This window comes from Coregonus clupeaformis, unplaced genomic scaffold (genome assembly GCF_020615455.1).
Source record: "Coregonus clupeaformis isolate EN_2021a unplaced genomic scaffold, ASM2061545v1 scaf0025, whole genome shotgun sequence".
Classification (NCBI taxonomy): domain Eukaryota; kingdom Metazoa; phylum Chordata; class Actinopteri; order Salmoniformes; family Salmonidae; genus Coregonus; species Coregonus clupeaformis.
In genome coordinates this window covers 667,501-686,779 of record NW_025533480.1, presented here as the reverse complement: position 1 = coordinate 686,779, position 19,279 = coordinate 667,501, and the positions used below count along the sequence as shown (strand labels likewise).

The window sequence follows — 19,279 nt, the reverse complement described above, 5'->3', positions numbered from 1 at the left end:
TGGTTAGAGTCTATGGATTCTTCAATTACATTGAGCTGATTTCTGACATGCTGTTCCTTCTTTTTCCGTAGTGTATTTCTGTATTGTTTTAGTGATTCTCTCTCTCTCTCTCTCTCTCTCTCTCTCTCTCTCTCTCTCTCTCTCTCTCTCTCTCTCTCTCTCTCTCTCTCTCTCTCTCTCTCTCTCTCTCTCTCTCTCTCTCTCTCTCTCTCTCTCTCTCTCGCCTTCCTCTATCAAGCCTCCTTTCTTCTCTATCAGGTGGGTGCTGCTACACATCGGTAGTGGGGGAGTTCTACCCATGGAGTCTTCAGAGACTACTACTGAGATGGCAAGGGCCAGGGTGCCCTGATAAACAGCTCTGGACCAGTCTGAAACCCCCTGGATGTGACCCCCCTCCATTTCATCTCCAAACTGCCTCTACTCTAGCTCTCCTCCTGGCGCTGACTGCTCAATCCATGAATTAACTACCCTGCCTGCCATAATCGTCCATGAACTATTTGTTTTTCATAACTGCATCAGCAGATCTTATTTTGCTGTTGCTTAAAGCGCTTTGAGATTGTAATGAAAAGCGCTATAAAAGTTTAATAAATGATTACTATTTTCTCACTTTTATCTCTTCATCTCCTGCAGAGGCTTCACAGGTCTATCACTCCTCTTTACCACTGGCCAGAATTCTAAGGTGTGTATAGCCTAATTGTCACGATCGTTACTGGATGAAGCGGACCAAGGCGCAGCGTGATAATGTACATTTTATTTAATGAACTGAACACACGACAAAAACAACAAACGATACGTGAAGTCCTAGGTTAACACCAAAACAAACCTTACGGAACAAGATCCCACAATAACTGGTGCAAAACAGGCTGCCTAAGTATGGTCCCCAATCAGAGACAACGAGCTACAGCTGCCTCTGATTGGGAACCACCCTGGCCAACATAGATCTAAACGATCTAGAACAAAAACATAGAAAACTAAACAATGAAAATCCACACCCTGGCTCAACATTTAAGAGTCCCCAGAGCCAGGGCGTGACACTAATGTACAGTACCAGTCAAATGTTTGGACACACCTACTCATTCAAGGGGTTTTCTTTATTTTTACTATGTTCTACATTGTAGAATAATCATGTAGTAACCAAACAAGTGCTGAACAAATCAAAATATATTTTATATTTGAGATTCTTCAAAAAGCCACCCTTTGCCTTGATGACAGCTTTGCACACTCTTGGCATTCTCTCAACCAGCTTCATGAGGTAGTCAACTGGAATGCATTTCAATTAACAGTTGTGCCTTGTTAAAAGTTAATTTGAGGAATTTCTTTCCTTCTTAATGCGTTTGAGCCAATCAGTTGTGTTGTGACAAGGTAGGGGGGTACACAGAAGATAGCCCTACATGGTAAAAGACCAAGTCCATAATATGGCAAGAACAGCTCAAATAAGCAAAGAGAAACGACAGTCCATCATTACTTTAAGACATGAAGGTCAGACAATACGGGACATTTCAAGAACTTTGAAAGTTTTTTCAAGTGCAGTCGCAAAAACCATCAAGCGCTATGATGAAACTGGCTCTCATGAGGACCGCCACAGGAAAGGAAGACCCAGAGTTCATTAGAGTTAACTGCACATCAGATTGCAGCCCAAATAAATGCTTCACAGAGTTCAAGTAACAGACACATCTCAACATCAACTGTTCATAGGAGACTGTGTGAATCAGGCCTTCATAGTCGAATTGCTGCAAAGAAACCACTACTAAAGGACACCAATAAGAAGAAGAGATTTGCTTGGGCCAAGAAACACGAGCAATGGAAATTAGACCGGTGGAAATCTGTTCTTTGGTCTGATGAGTCCAAATTTGAGATTTTTGGTTCCAATCGCCGTGTCTTTGTGAGACGTAGAGTAGGTGAATGGATGATCCCCGCATGTGTGGTTCCCACCATGAAGCATGGAGGAGGAGGTGTGATGGTGTGGGGGTGCTTTGCTGGTGACACTGTCTGTGATTTATTTAGAATTCAAGGCACACTTAACCAGCATGGCTACCACAGCATTCTGCAGCGATATGCCATCCCATCTGGTTTGCGCTTAGTGGGCCTATGATTTGTTTTTCTACAGGACAATGGCCCAAAACACACCTCCAGGCTGTGTAAGGGCTATTTGACCAAGAAGGAGAGTGATGGAGTGCTGCATCAGATGACCTGGCCTCCACAATCACCCGACCTCAACCCAATTGAGATGGTTTGGGATGAGTTGGACCGCAGAGTGAAGGAAAAGCAGCCAACAAGTGCTCAGCATATGTGGGAACTCCTTCAAGACTGTTGGAAAAGCATTCTTCATGAAGCTGGTTGAGAGAATGCCAAGAGTGTGCAAAGCTGTCATCAAGGCAAAGGGTGGCTACTTTGAAGACTCTAGAATATAAAACATATTTTGATTTGTTTAACACTTTTTTGGTTACTACATGATTCCATATGTGTTATTTCATAGTTTTGATGTCTTCACTATTATTCTACAATGTAGAAAATTGTAAAAATAAAGAAAAACCCTTGAATGAGTAGGTGTGTCAAACTTTTGACTGGTACTGTATCTCCTGAGCGACACACACATACACACACACACACAAACATACCCACACACACGCACACATACACATACACAGAACATTAGTGTTGATTAACAGAAACCAAATGAGCAGGTTTGTGATTTTTCCATGCTTCAATGCAAATAGTAAACCAAACTTTGTCCTGTCTGTCATGTTTCATAGGTAGATTGAGATATAGCATTTGCCTGTTGGAGACATATTAAAGTAAACTCTACCTGTCGTTAAGGCTACCATCTACATGTGCATTCTAAATCAGCTACCTTAGCCAGACAGAGATGTTTGAGTGTGAGGTTCAAACTACATACTGTAGCTTAAATCCAACATTGTTTTTTTGATAGTTGCAATATCTATGTTTATAATCTCCCTTTGTCTTTATTGACCTATTAATGGATATAGCTACTGTTCACATTTCACCCATCATTATACAGAATATTGTTCAGAACATCGTTCCTCAAACTATGTCCTGGGGACCCCAAGTGGTGCACATTTTGTTTTTTGGCCTAGCACTACACAGCTGATTCATACAATCAATTCATCATCAAGCTTTGATTATTTGAATCAGCTGTGTGTTGTGCTAGGGCAAAAACCAAAACATGCACACTTTGGGGTCCCCAGGACAGAGTGAAATGCTGGTTCAGAGCATGTCAGCGTTTGCTATGGGAGTGATCTGCTGTGAAAGGTCTCCCCCTGCTGGAGAGTGCAGAGATGACAGTTGATGGCTACGGCACATTGCTACGGAAATAGGGGTCATGTGGAGACAAAAATACTCTCAGAACATTACATTCAACTAAACAAAAATCTATTTAATCCGTTTTCAGGTAGAAACCATTTTTCATACAAACATATTGTGGGAATAATCAGTACAGGGTTCTTACAATTGCTATTGCCAGCCTGTCAGTAAAATCCATAAAGTGAGGTTAGTTGGTGTGACTGTTCCAAGTCTCCTACCACTGTAGAAAAACCCACGACAAAGACTTCAACCACAGGAAAGGAGCTCTCCAAAGTTTTAGTCCAAGCCTTAGAACAAATGGGGGAAAATAATGGATGAACTTTGCTGAAATGCCTTCTGACATCATTAAAGGTCCTGAACAGTCATTCTGATTCCCATGTAATAATAGCCTTTGGAGTGACAAAAATATCACCCACTATATTATTTTGGGATAGAAATGCTAACATTTTTGGAAAATTATACTTTTTACCAGGAAGTTTGAAAAGACAGGCTGAGTGGGCAGGGAGCTTATATTAATGAGATCGCCTTGACTGAGAGCTCTTTGAAATGCCTATGTCAAGAAACTTGGATGCAATGAGCAGTATTGCAGTAAAATCACCTCAAGCAAATTTGGTGATACACAAAGCAACTCAAACAACATTAAAATTGCATCAATGATATATATATTTTTGATATATATATATATATATACAGTGGGGGAAAAAAGTATTTAGTCAGCCACCAATTGTGCAAGTTCTCCCACTTAAAAAGATGAGAGAGGCCTGTCATTTTCATCATAGATACACGTCAACTATGACAGACAAATTGAGATTTTTTTTCTCCAGAAAATCACATTGTAGGATTTTTAATGAATTTATTTGCAAATTATGGTGGAAAATAAGTATTTGGTCACCTACAAACAAGCAAGATTTCTGGCTCTCACAGACCTGTAACTTCTTCTTTAAGAGGCTCCTCTGTCCTCCACTCGTTACCTGTATTAATGTCACCTGTTTGAACTTGTTATCAGTATAAAAGACACCTGTCCACAACCTCAAACAGTCACACTCCAAACTCCACTATGGCCAAGACCAAAGAGCTGTCAAAGGACACCAGAAACAAAATTGTAGACCAGCACCAGGCTGGGAAGACTGAATCTGCAATAGGTAAGCAGCTTGGTTTGAAGAAATCAACTGTGGGAGCAATTATTAGGAAATGGAAGACATACAAGACCACTGATAATCTCCCTCGATTTGGGGCTCCACGCAAGATCTCACCCCGTGGGGTCAAAATGATCACAAGAACGGTGAGCAAAAATCCCAGAATCACACGGGGGGACCTAGTGAATGACCTGCAGAGAGCTGGGACCAAAGTAACAAAGCCTACCATCAGTAACACACTACGCCGCCAGGGACTCAAATCCTGCAGTGCCAGACATGTCCCCCTGCTTAAGCCAGTACATGTCCAGGCCCGTCTGAAGTTTGCTAGAGTGCATTTGGATGATCCAGAAGAGGATTGGGAGAATGTCATATGGTCAGATGAAACCAAAATATAACTTTTTGGTAAAAACTCAACTCGTCGTGTTTGGAGGACAAAGAATGCTGAGTTGCATCCAAAGAACACCATACCTACTGTGAAGCATGGGGGTGGAAACAACATGCTTTGGGGCTGTTTTTCTGCAAAGGGACCAGGATGACTGATCCGTGTAAAGGAAAGAATGAATGGGGCCATGTATCGTGAGATTTTGAGTGAAAACCTCCTTCCATCAGCAAGGGCATTGAAGATTAAACGTGGCTGGGTCTTTCAGCATGACAATGATCCCAAACACACCGCCCGGGCAACGAAGGAGTGGCTTCGTAAGAAGCATTTCAAGGTCCTGGAGTGGCCTAGCCAGTCTCCAGATCTCAACCCCATAGAAAATCTTTGGAGGGAGTTGAAAGTCCGTGTTGCCCAGCGACAGCCCCAAAACATCACTGCTCTAGAGGAGATCTGCATGGAGGAATGGGCCAAAATACCAGCAACAGTGTGTGAAAACCTTGTGAAGACTTACAGAAAACGTTTGACCTGTGTCATTGCCAACAAAGGGTATATAACAAAGTATTGAGAAACTTTTGTTATTGACCAAATACTTATTTTCCACCATAATTTGCAAATAAATTCATTAAAAATCCTACAATGTGATTTTCTGGAAAAAAAATCTAATTTTGTCTGTCATAGTTGACGTGTACCTATGATGAAAATTACAGGCCTCTCTCATCTTTTTAAGTGGGAGAACTTGCAAAATTGGTGGCTGACTAAATACTTTTTTTCCCCCACTGTACATCTCCTGTTTGAAATGTCTCTGGTGCTGTGGTTCACAGCAGCACTGACTGATGTGTTGACGTCAAAGTTTTGAACGACCCTTCCTCCCCTTTAGTTCCACACTTGCTGAAGACCTAGCTAGCCAGTGACTAGCTAACACTAGTAGAGTAGCTATCTAGCTATATAAACCACACCCCTCTGCAAACACGCCTTCTCCGATGTTGGTTACAAGACGGTACTTATTTAAATTAGGTAAAAGAATATCATGTTACCATTGGTGTATTAAAATGAGAGCGTTAGGGTGTCAACCTATCCCCTTCATAATCCCGCCTCCCAATTCCAATTGTTTGATACGGGGGAGGGGACCAGTAACTTTATGATCAAACTTAATCAATGTAGAAGAAACAGTAATTTTTCATACTTTGGTCATCATACCTTGATCTGGTTTCATCCAAATAACATCACATTTCATGAAAAACATGGTTTTGACTGTTCATGACCTTTAAGAATAATATATTATACACCCATACATGGTATTGGGGATGATTTCTGTATCCACTTTCCTTAGCTAAGTCCATTCTCTTCTTTGGTCGGTGGCGACTTTGGCGACCACCGCCAAACAACATCTCAAAGTCTTCAGTCAGTGACATCAACAAGTGGACTTCAACTAAATGTGTCCTGATAGGCCCGGTCTGAGGGTGACTTTGACTAATAGGAAGTAAGCTCTTGTGAAAATGGAGGACACCACAAAATGACCAAATGTCTTGACAGGAGACACAGGGAGAATGGTAGAGATACAAAAACCTCCTCTGGAGTGTAGAGATACACAAAAACAGTAGAAAGGTGAGGAGTCAGAAAGTGCTGGAAAAGACCCTCTGGTCTGTCTGTCTGTCCGTATAATACAGTATGTACAGTAACACGTGTCCCATCTATCCATCCTTGCAGTAGTAGAAGCATCTCGCTCACAGGGGTCTGAGGGATGGTCTCAAATCACAAATCACACCTTATTCCCTATGTAGTGCACTACTTTTGACCAAAGCTTGTATAAGGTTAGCTGCATAGGGCTCTGCTCAAAAGTAGTGCACTTATTAGGGAAGAATGTGTTATTTGATCTTTCCTCCTTGACCTCCAGAGAGGGAGAGAGAGAGGGGACAGTAACAGTTCAATGGGGCTGCATTTGCCATGGAACTCGCTGAGGGGTGGAGTTGTGGATAGGATACTGCGGGGTAGGGTATGGGGGCATATGGTGTGGCTGGGAGGGAGCACCTCCAGCGCTGCAGGTAGAGTTGGAGGGCATGTTGTGGAGGTAGACAGGGGCTGTAGGGGCCGTAGGGGCGGTGGGGGTGGGGACTCTCTGGAGCACCACGTGGGGGTAGATCATCTGACTCTCCGCCCGGAACAGACCAGGGAGAGGGGCCTTCGGTAGGCTCTCCTGACTCCTAGAGCGAGAGAGAGAGAGAGAGACCTTAGAATCAGTGGAAACAACATTTCTCTAGAAACCAATATATTAGATGTCTATAAAAGGTGCATATAGTAGCAGGATTCTATTGATATTTACAACACGTTTAGGTTCATACAGTAGATCTCAGGTTCTCACCTCTGGTATCCACGGTTGTCGAAGCCAGCCATGCCCCCCAGGTAAACAGGGCTCTCTGCAGCCAGCCGGAGGTCCGGCTGCTGGGACAGGTGGAAGATCTTAGGAGGGGGGAACGTGTCACAGTCCCCCTCCTCTCTCTCCAGCCAGCACTCACTATGCCGAGAAGGCTGCGTGTCTCTACGCCTGGAGAGAGGTGGTTATTATCATCTCCATCAATATCACCTCTGTCTCCTCTTTCCGGAATAGTTTCGAAATGTGTGTGTGTGTGTGTGTGTGTGTGTGTGTGTGTGTGAGACGTTGATGTGTTTTCTTATATACCAAATATGCCAGATATTGTTGTTGTGGGGGGAGGCCAGAGGGAGGTGCTCATTTTGGAAGTGGGTTGCTCTTTTGACTCCTACATCGAGCAGGCCTTTGTTGACAAGTTGCTGGAATACCAGCCCTTCATGTCATCCCTGAACAGCCTTGCTTATCAGTGCAAACTTGTAGTGCTGATATTTGAGAGTCTCGGCCAGGCTGACAGTACGTGCCTTCAGAATGCAGGCCTGCATCGCATAAAGGCAAAGCATCTAGCGAGGTACTGCTCTGTGTCAGCGGTCATGGGCAGCCTTGCTGTATGGATAAGAAGGTGCTTTCTGTACCCATAAGTGTCCATTAATTATATCCATGACCTACAGTGAGGGAAAAAAGTATTTGATCCCCTGCTGATTTTGTACGTTTGCCCAGTGACAAAGACATGATCAGTCTATAATTTTAATGGTAGGTTTATTTGAACAGTGAGAGACAGAATAACAACAAAAAAATCCAGAAAAACGCATGTCAAAAATGTTATAAATTGATTTGCATTTTAATGAGGGAAATAAGTATTTGACCCCTCTGCAAAACATGACTTAGTACTTGGTGGCAAAACCCTTGTTGGCAATCACAGAGGTCAGACGTTTCTTGTAGTTGGCCACCAGGTTTGCACACATCTCAGGAGGGATTTTGTCCCACTCCTCTTTGCAGATCTTCTCCAAGTAATTAAGGTTTCGAGGCTGACGTTTGGCAACTCGAACCTTCAGCTCCCTCCACAGATTTTCTATGGGATTAAGGTCTGGAGACTGGCTCGGCCACTCCAGGACCTTAATGTGCTTCTTCTTGAGCCACTCCTTTGTTGCCTTGGCCGTGTGTTTTGGGTCATTGTCATGCTGGAATACCCATCCACGACCCATTTTCAATGCCCCAGCTGAGGGAAGGAGGTTCTCACCCAAGATTTGACGGTACATGGCCCCGTCCATCGTCCCTTTGATGCGGTGAAGTTGTCCTGTCCCCTTAGCAGAAAAATACCCCCAAAGCATAATGTTTCCACCTCCATGTTTGACGGTGGGGATGGTGTTCTTGGGGTCATAGGCAGCATTCCTCCTTCCTCCAAACATGGCGAGTTGAGTTGATGCCAAAGAGCTCGATTTTGGTCTCATCTGACCACAAGACTTTCACCCAGTTCTCCTCTGAATCATTCAGATGTTCATTGGCAAACTTCAGACGGGCCTGTATATGTGCTTTCATGAGCAGGGGGACCTTGCGGGCGCTGCAGGATTTCAGTGCTTCACGGCGTAATGTGTTACCAATTGTTTTCTTGGTGACTAGGGTCCCAGCTGCCTTGAGATCATTGACAAGATCCTCCCGTGTAGTTCTGGGCTGATTCCTCACCATTTACATGATCATTGCAACTCCACGAGGTGAGATCTTGCATGGAGCCCCAGGCCGAGGGAGATTGACAGTTATTTTGTGTTTCTTCCATTTGCGAATAATCGCACCAACTGTTGTCACCTTCTCACCAAGCTGCTTGGCGATGGTCTTGTAGCCCATTCCAGCCTTGTGTAGGTCTACAATCTTGTCCCTGACATTCTTGGAGAGCTCTTTGGTCTTGGCCATGGTGGAGAGTTTGGAGTCTGATTGATTGATTGCTTCTGTGGACAGGTGTCTTTTATACAGGTAACAAACTGAGATTGGGAGCACTCCCTTTAAGAGTGTGTTCCTAATCTCAGCTCATTACCTGTATAAAAGACACCTGGGAGCCAGAAATCTTTCTGATTGAGAGGGGGTCAAATACTTATTTCCCTCATTAAAATGCAAATCAATTTATAACATTTTTGACATGCGTTTTTCTGGATTTTTTGTTGTTATTCTGTCTCTCACTGTTCAAATAAACCTACCATTAAAATTATAGACTGATCATTTCTTTGTCAGTGGGCAAACGTACAAAATCAGCAGGGGATCAAATACTTTTTTCCCTCACTGTATGAAATGTTTGAATCCTTCTCGACTGTAATGTGATATGTGATTTGTGTTTGTGTGTGTGTGTGTGTGTGCTTGCTTGTGTCTGTGAATGCATGTGGGTGTGTGTTTGTGTGTACCTGCTCCTGACATCCCTCCTGGTGCCCCTGTCCTTCCCAGTGCGTTCCTGCAGGCAGCAGATGATGAAGGAGAGAGACATGGCCAGGATGACGATGCCACTGACCACAGAGGCCAACACGGCCACACGCAGACCCCGGTCCTCTGGCCTAGGGATGGCTGAGGGGAGGACAGATCAAGGGCAAGTCAATTCAGTTCAGTACTGAGTCTGTGCCAAATTACTTTCACCTATCATGTCGCTTCAGATATACTTTTTACGATCTGTGATCACTGCAGGGGTGGGAGCTAGGAATAGGGAGCTAGGAAAGGAGGGTAGGAGAAATGTGTAACAGATAGGAGAAGGGAGCTAGGGAAGGAGGGTAGGAGCTAGGAGAAATGGGCACAAAATAGGAGAAGAGGCTGGGAGCTAAAGGGCTAGCTAGGGATTGGACCAGCTGTGTTATCTCACCCTCACAGACTGGCAGGAAGTTGCTCCACTGGGGTTTGCCTGCCCGGACGCTGCAGGAGATCTTATCACTGCCCACCAGCTGGTAGCCCTCCCTGCACCAGAAGGCCAGCACTGTACCCACCGACACCCCCGTCCCATGCTCCACATAGAATGACCCGCGCCTCGGGGGCAGCACGGACACACACACCAGACCTGGGGAGAGAGGGAGATAGAGAGTGAATATGAGAATTACAAAAGCAGAACAAGGGAAAGTGTTTATAATATTTGGATTCTAATTTATTACTGATTCATATCTAGCATAAGGTGTAAACTCTCAAGAGGTGTTAAATCTAATGCTTAATCTAAATGTAACACAGTTTAATTAGCTGTTTATAGAAAGAGGGCAGAGAGAGAAAGAGATTGAGGAAAATAGATGTTTAAAGGAGGCAATTCTCTGTAAATACACAATAGAACCCACAGAGTGTTCTTCAATGGAAGCTCCTCTAACATCAGATATGTATAGTGCGGTGTCCCTCAGGGCAGTTGCCTTGGGCCATTACTCTTCTCTATTTTTACAAGTGATTTTCCACTGGTCTTATATGAAGCTAGAATTACTATGTATGCGGATGATTCCACACTCTACATGTCAGCACCCAAAGCCAGTGATCTCACTGGAATTCGAAATAAGGAGTTACAGTCAGTATCAGAATGGGTGACCGCTGGTCTGACCAATCGGAATCCACGCTTGAAGATTGTTTTGATCCCACGGACTGCTATATGTTCCAGGTAGCCTCTGAGAATAATATAGACTTATACGCTGATTCAGTGAGTGGGTTTATAAGGAAGTGTATAGGAGATGTCGTACCCACTGTGACTATTAAAACTTACCCTAACCAGAAACCGTGGATAGATGGCAGCATTCGCGAAAAACTGAAAGCACAACCACCGCATTTAACCATGGCAAGGTGACGGGGAATATGGCAGAATACAAACAGAATGGTCGTTCCCTCCGCAAGGCAATCAAACAGGCAAAACGTCAATATCGAGACAATGCGGAGTCGCAATTCAATGGCTCAGACTCGAGACGTATGTGGCAGGGTTTACAGACAATCACGGACTACAATAGGAAAACCAGCCACGTCGTGGACACCGACGGCTTGCTGCCAGACAAGCTAAACAAGTTATTTTCCCGCTTTGAGGATAACACAGTGCCACTGACGCGGCCAGCTACCAAGAACTGTGGGCTTTCCTTCTCTGTGGCCGACGTGAGTAAGACATTTAAATGTTTTAACCCTCGCAAGGCTGCCGGCCCAGACGGCATTCCTAGCCGCGTCCTCAGAGCATGCGCAGACATGATATTCAATCTCTCTCTATCCCAGTCTGCTGTCCCCACATGCTTCAAGATGGCCACCATTGTTCCTGTACCCAAGAAAGCAAAGGTAACTGAACTAAATGACTATCGCCCGGTAGCACTCACTTCTGTCATCATTACGTGCTTTGAGAGACTAGTCAAGGATCATATCACCTCCACCTTACCTGTCACCCTAGACCCACTTCAATTTGCTTACCGCCCCAATAGATCCACAGACGATGCAATCGCCATCACACTGCATACTGCCCTATCCCATCTGGACAAGAGGAATACCTATGTAAGAATGCTGTTCATTGACTATAGCTCAGCATTTAACACCATATTACCCTCCAAGCTCATCATTAAGCTTGAGGCCCTGGGTCTCAACCCCACCCTGTGAAATTGGGTCCTGGACTTCCTGACGGGCCGCCCCCAGTTGGTGTAGGTAGGAAACAACATATCCACTTCACTGATCCTCAACACTGGGGCCCCACATGGGTGTGTGCTCAGCAACCTTGTGTACTCCCTGTTCACCCATGACTCCGTAGCCATGCACGCCTCCAACTCAATGATCAAGTTTGCAGACGACACAACAGTAGTAGGCTTGATTACCAACAACGATGAGACAGCCTACAGGGAGGAGGTGAGGGCTCTCGGAGTGTGGTGTCAGGAAAATAACCTCTCACTCAACGTAAACAAAACAAAGGAGATGATCGTGGACTTCAGGAAACAGCAGAGGGAATACCCCCCTATCCACATCGACGGGACAGCAGTGGAGAAGGTGGAAAGTTTTAAGTTCCTCGGTGTACATATCACTGACAAACTGAAATGGTTCACCCATACAGACAGTGTGGTGAAGAAAGCGCAACAATCTCAGGAGGCTGAAGAAATTTGGTCTGTCACCTAAAACTCTCACAAACTTTTACAGATGCACAATTGATAGCATCCTTTCGGGCTGTATCACCGCCTGCTACGGCAACTACACCGCCACAACCGCAGGGCTCTCCAGAGGGTGGTGCGGTCTGCATAATGCATCACCGGGGGCAAACTACCTGCCCTCCAAGACACCTACAGCGCCCGATGTCACAGGAAGGCCAAAAAGATAATCAAGGACAACTACCACCCGAGCCACTGCCTGTTCACCCCGCTATCATCCAGAAGGCGAGGTCAGTACAGGTGCATCAAAGCTGGGACCGAGAGACTGAAAAACAGCTTCTATCTCAAGGCCATCAGACTGTTAAACAGCCATCACTAGCACAGAGGCGCTGCTGCCCACATACAGACTTGAAAATCACTGGCCACTTTAATAAATGGAACACTAGTCACTTTAATAATGCCACTTTAATAATATTTACATATCTTGCATTACTCGTCTCATATATATATATATATATATATATATATATATATATATATATATATACTGTATTCTATACTATCTATTGCATCTTAGCCTATCCTGCACTGACAATGACATTGCTCATCCATATATTTATATATTCTTATTCCATTCCTTTACTTAGATTTGTGTGTATTAGATATTTGTTGTGGAACTGTTAGATATTACTTGCTAGATATTACTGAACTGTCAGAACTAGTAGCACAAGCATTTCGCTACACTCGCAATAACATCTGCTAACCATGTGTATGTGACCAATACATTTGATTTGATTTGATTAATAATAAACTGGTCTTAAATATATCTAAAAGCATTGTATTTGGTTCAAAACATTCTCTAAGACCTAAACCTCAACAGGAGTTGTTCATAAAGGGTGTGACCATTGAGCAAGTTGAGGAAGCTAAACTCCTAGGTGTAACATTGTATGGTCAATTACAGTATTATGGTCAAACATATTGACAAAGTCGTCTTGAAGATGGTGAGAGGTATATCTGTTGTAAAAAGATGTTCTCCGTTTTTGACAAAAAAATGAACTGTACTAGTTGTTCAGGCTCTGTCCGGTAATATGGTCAAGTGCAGCAAAGAAAGACCTAGCAAAGCTGCAGCTGGCTCAAAACACCAGCAAAAAACAACAGCTCATGGCACAATAGGGACTGTGAAATGACTCGCACACGCAGACAAACTATCACTCTCTAACACACACAATCTACACACACATTGTTCTTTAGTTGAATCGTTTGTATATCGTTGTATTTTAAATTTGTGGGACTGTTCTTGTCTATCAGTAACCAGGTTTCCATCCAACATTTTTATGCAAGTAAAGTACGTCGGATAAAAAATGTCAGGCCTGATGGAAACAGCAAAATTGTCCGTAAACTTTCCAAATGTCGACAAAACTAAATACGCAAGACAAGGTGGTGTAGTGTATTAAGATTATGACTTTGCTAATGTTTTTAAGTGGAACCTGAGAGGATGTTTATTTAGTGTCAGAGGGAATTGTTTTAGTGTGACACCCCGGATAGGACAGAGAAGTCTGTGTGTTGTAGACAGGGGATTGGACAGTAGAGGGAGCCACCCATATTTTGGGGAAGATTATATATACTGAGTTTAAACGAAGAAGAGGTTAGAGCAGACATTGCAATTTGGGAACCACTGCTCTCCTGGTGATCTGGACACCTGTAAACTTATGCTGAAATCTTGTGATATGAATACAACTTGTGATCAAAGTTCAGTATAAGCGGACTCCTTTGTTACAGCATTATTAGCAACAATTTAACTCGACACTACAATTTAACATATTTTTGTGTGTGTAAAATTAATTATGCGAGAAATGGCGGTGGAAAGGCCTTTATGCGCAAATATTGATAATATAACCATAATATCGAAGGGAACTTGGGAGTCATGCTATGATATGTTGTGTGGTCCTCCCACTACGACTCGGGAAAGCATGCAGTTTATTAGGCTACAGATAAAATAAGTTATGATGAACTTCACAGGGTGGTGAAAGTGCAAGGTGATGAGCTTGATGTTCCTTTCCAATAAATATTGAGGGTCTTATTCTGGTGACAAGATGATCGATGTTTGGCTGCCGTTTGACAAATACAAATAATCTCGCTCTTCTGTCCATAATAATCTCATCATGTAGTAGGCTGTATCTGCGAGCTCTATCTGCGAGCTGTTGACTAAAGCGCATGTGCCAAGACCAGAGTGGGCACATTCGCTATATAACGCACATTTTTGAAAATGCGATGGAAACCCATTGAAATAATATTCTTTATTCGGTACATGGGAATTTTACGGCAAAAGTTATTTTTATGTTCCCTACGTCATCACGCACAACATTTAATCCACAACAAGTCCATTTGATGGAAACCCATCTCTTGCGGGAAAATGCGCATGTTGTTTTTATGCGGATTTTAGAATATTTGCAAGAAAATCTGTCACCAATTAGATGAAAACCTAGCTAGTGTATCAGTGTTTTGCTACTTGTCATGTTTTATGTTTTTTTGTGGACCCCAGGAAGAATAGTTGCTGTTTCGGCAAAAGCTAATGGAGATCCGAATGAACAATAAACAATCGATCCAGCAGAGAGCAGTACTGATGCTGAGTTGTAATGTAATGTTATTTCTGTGTTGTGATGTTATTCCTGTCTTGTGATGTTATTAGTGCTCTAAGACCCTGGAAGCACGCAGGCTGCTGTCTGCTGATTAGATATGACAGAGGGGAGGAATTTTGTTCTGCAGCAGTGCAGAGAGAGAGGGGGGGGCTAAAAGATAGAGAGCAAGAGAGAGAGAGAGAAAGACAGAGAGAGAGAGAGAGAGACAGAGACAGAGACAGAGACAGAGACAGAGAGAGAGAGCTAGCTAGCCACGAGGGGATGAAGGATGTTGATACTACTGCACTAGGGCTTTACTCTCTTGCTCTCTTTTCTCAAACACACACACACACACACACACACACACACACTGCACAGAAGCCAAGACAAACAAACATATGAATAACAATATGACAGACATGCATGCAGAGGGTCCACAGCAGTTAATTTTCCCTACTGAGTCCAATGTAGGACTAAATCTGCATCATCATGCAGCATCTGCTTGCATATATTCATGCCCTGATACACACAAACACACAGACACAGAAACATACACACACACAAAATCATGCACACGCATATTCACTAGCCGAGCTTAGACCTGAGTCATCATAGAGGAGTTTAATAAAAAATGCAGCCCCTAAGACATATGCCTCCCCTCCTCTCGCAACACACACACACACACACACACACACACACACACACACACACACACACACACCGTGACAGACCAGTATTGAACCCGGGTTGTCTGCACAACTAAAGACTGTGTTAGCCAACTGAGCTGAAGTCTATATCAGTATGCCTACAGCTCAATGTGTTATTGGGATGTTCCCTGCGCAGCTCAGAAAATGCCCCTTCCACTTTAATATCTTGTGGAGTGGACTTTGGACTGCCATTAGAGTATTTCTATTGTTGTGTTAGACTGCTGGGTTTGGCTACTGGGTCAATGTTGGGTCTGTCTCATTCTGATCAGCTTATCTCCAGTGGGCCGCCATTCACAGGGCTTAGCTGGTATGGCAATACTGTGGGCTGCCAGCAACCAACCTGGCAACCTGACTCTCACAACATAACAACTGCCTCATTCTTCTCTCTTCTTGGTGTTCCCTCTATCCCTCTCTCCCTCTCTCTTTCTCCCCCTCAGGGTCCTGACAGATAGGCGCTCAGAATAGGGCCTGATTAAATAAAGATTAGGCCCACCATTAAAGATTCATCCACACACAAAAACACTCACACTCACACACACTCTCACACTCACACACACTCTCTCTCTCTCTCTCTCTCTCTCTCTCTCTCTCTCTCTCTCTCTCTCTCTCTCTCTCTCTCTCTCTCTCTCTCTCTCTCTCTCTCTCTCTCTCTCTCTCTCTCATACACACACACACACACACACACACACACACACACATATACACACACACACTCTTCGCTCGGAGCTGCTTCACTACTGACCATATACTCCCTGAGTTGCCCTGCAGCAAGGCAGATAAGGCTGCTGGACCACCTGGCATATTACATACTCCAGAGGCCACAACCTCTATAATATAGGTATTATCACTTCATCCTCCACACCTAATTTTTCTCTATCATTGCATCATCCCTCCATCTGAATTAGGGTTGCATAATTCCGCTAACTTTCCCAAAATTCCCAAGTTTTCCAGAAATCCTGGTTGGAAGATTTCCTAAACAGAGGGGAATAAGCAGGTAATGCGGAATCCTTCAAACAGGATTTCTGGATTTTTGGGAAAGTTACCAGGATTTCCCACATACAAAAATACTACAGTATACTATGGTATAAATACTATAGTATTTATTGTAGTGTTTCTTGCAGACTGTAGTATACAGCAGTGTTTTTGCAGATATTACTGTAGTATTTTTTCATGCTGCTTCTACAAAAGCTAATGGGGATCCGAATGTACCAATAAACAAATAAACAAGCGATCCAGCAGAGAGCAGTATTGATGCTGAGTTGTAATGTTATGTTATTTCTGTGTTGTGATGTTTGTTTTGTGGATAATACTGCAGTATTTACTGTAGTATTCTACATAATACTACAACATTCTATAGTAAGTATTACACATGATCGAGGGATACTACAATGTGTAAGTACTGTAGTATTCTATAGTAAACTGCAATATTTTTTTCATGTGGGTATGCAACCCTAAAGCTGAGTAACCCCTATTGACCCTCTAATACATGCAGGGAGGGAGGCTAAACCACCTGATTAGCCTGTGATCAATTGTCTTTTGTTTTGGACAGTCAGCCTTCTGCTAAACAAACTGCCTTCTTGTTTATTTTTGCATTCTCTCTCACTTTTTCTCACCCCTCTATCTCTCCTATTTCTCTCTCTCTCTCTCTCTCTCTCTCTCTCTCTCTCTCTCTCTCTCTCCTCTCCCTCTCTCTCTCTCTCTCTCTCTCTCTCTCTCTCTCTCTCTCTCTCTCTCTCTCTCTCTCTCTCTCTCTCTCTCTCTCTCTCTCTCTCTCTCTCTCTCTCTCTCTCTTTCTCTCTCTCTCTCTCTCTCTCTCTCTCTCTCTCTCTCTCTGTCAGGGATATCTCTCTGTAGTAAACCTTCCAACTCCCACACTGACCGACGTCATAGGCTGACTGTGCTCTCTCTCTCTCTCTCTCTCTCTCTCTCGCTCTCATCCCTCTCTCTCCATCAGAGTGTGAGGTAGCAGCGGTCTATTCCTGTGGTCTCTCTCCGCTACTCCCTGACACGACTAATGATCTAATCCCCTTAACACTCCCTGTACCACAAGTTGGGTGATATAAGGATAGAGGAATGACAGGGATGAGTGGAAACAAGGTGCTGCCCTCCTTCACTGTAGAACTCTCTATTTATCTGAGTCTTCATTGAGTTTTAGATGAGAGCCCTTGATGTGTGTATCTCGCTCTCCCTTGCTCTCTCTCTCTCTCTGTTATTTTATGAACGAATGGAGGGACGAGAGGAGAGATGGTGTTCCAGGTGCTGCACTTTCCCTCTAACAATAACTGCCGATAACTTTATCTCGAGAACGAAATTTGTCTTCTCTACTTTCCTCACTCAACCTCTCCCTCTCTCTCTCTGTTAAGGGGTGGACATGGGCATTGTGAGGCTGGAAGTATTGGTTAAACATAGCTCAGGTCTTGTGACCATGCAGTGAACAGTAATAAGAGGGCTGGTTGTGTGCAAGCGGAGGCTGCTGGACAGACTGAAAGCAGCTAGAGCTCCCTAGTTAGTATGTCTGCATTGTTTCAGCTGTGGAACATGGATCAGGAGATTCAGTTCCATTAACCCTCTGTCCATTAACCCTCTGGGCTGAACTACACTCTAATGTACAATATTTTGTAACAAGGTACTTTCGAGAGCTGTAATTTGTATTTTCAAAATACTTCTCTGTAAGAAAAATGTAAGCGGTTTACAATTTTGTGGCCCCTTTTCACTTTGCCAGTGGTGGAAAAAGTACCCAATTGTCAAACTTGAGTAAAAGTAGAGATACCTTAATAGAAAATGACTCAAATAAAAGTGAAACTCACCCAGTAAAACACTACTTGAGTATTTGGTTTTAAATATACTTCAGTATCAAAAGTAAATGTAATTGCTAAAATATACTTAAGTATCAAAGTAAAAGTAAAAGTATAAATCATTGCAAATGTCTTACATTAAGCAAACCAGACGGTACCATTTTCTTGTATTTTTATTTATTTACGGATAGCCAGGGGTACACTCCAACACTCAGACATCATTTACAAACAAAGCATGTGTGTTTAGCAAGTATGCCGGATCAGAGGCAGTAGAGATCACCAGGGATGTTCTCTGTGAGTGAATTGGACCATTTTCCTGTCCTGCTAAGCATTCAAAATGTAACGAGTACTTTTGGGTGTCAGGGAAAATGTATGGAGTAAAAAGTACATTATTTTCTATAGGAATGTAGTGAAGTAAAAGTAGTCAAAAATATAAATAGTAAAGTAAAGTACAGATACCCCCAAAAACTACTTAAGTAGTACTTTTAAGTATTTGTACTTAAGTACTTTACACCACTGCACCCTGCATTGGTATCAGAAGTCTGATGGCAGTATGGTGTGATAAGAGTGTCTGCTAAAATAAATGTAATGTAAAAATGAACAATTGCAAAGCATGCTGAGTATGATTATAATGATCTTCGCCCCAAAACAAGACCAATACTAATACCCAGTGTGCTTTGCAGTTCATTTTGGTATGTTCATATGTTCATATACATTTATGTCATTTAGCAGACACTCTTATCCAGAGTGACTTACAGCCAGTGAATTCAACTAAGGTAGATAAACAACAACATATCACAGTCATAGCAAGTAAAACGTTTCTGTAACCGTTACTGAGAATGTTCTTGCTGTTCGGCCTAGCTACTTGCAAATGTATTTTACTTTGATACATTGATCTTTATGGTATTTCGTAATT

At 43.2% G+C, this 19,279-nt stretch overlaps 1 protein-coding gene across 1 annotated transcript in view; it reads right to left on the bottom strand.

Moving 5' to 3' along the window:
• Positions 1-5,832: 5,832 nt before the first annotated feature.
• LOC121542518 overlaps positions 5,833-19,279 on the bottom strand; it is a 15,438-nt gene continuing 1,991 nt past the window's right edge. Inside the window, exons 2-5 of the mRNA XM_041851912.1 lie at positions 10,038-10,229; positions 9,592-9,748; positions 7,196-7,378; positions 5,833-7,037 (exon numbers count right to left, since the gene is read on the bottom strand). Coding sequence (XP_041707846.1) covers positions 6,761-7,037; positions 7,196-7,378; positions 9,592-9,748; positions 10,038-10,229 — 809 coding nt within the window. The 3' untranslated portion in view covers positions 5,833-6,760. The remainder of the gene's footprint in view (positions 7,038-7,195; positions 7,379-9,591; positions 9,749-10,037; positions 10,230-19,279) is intronic.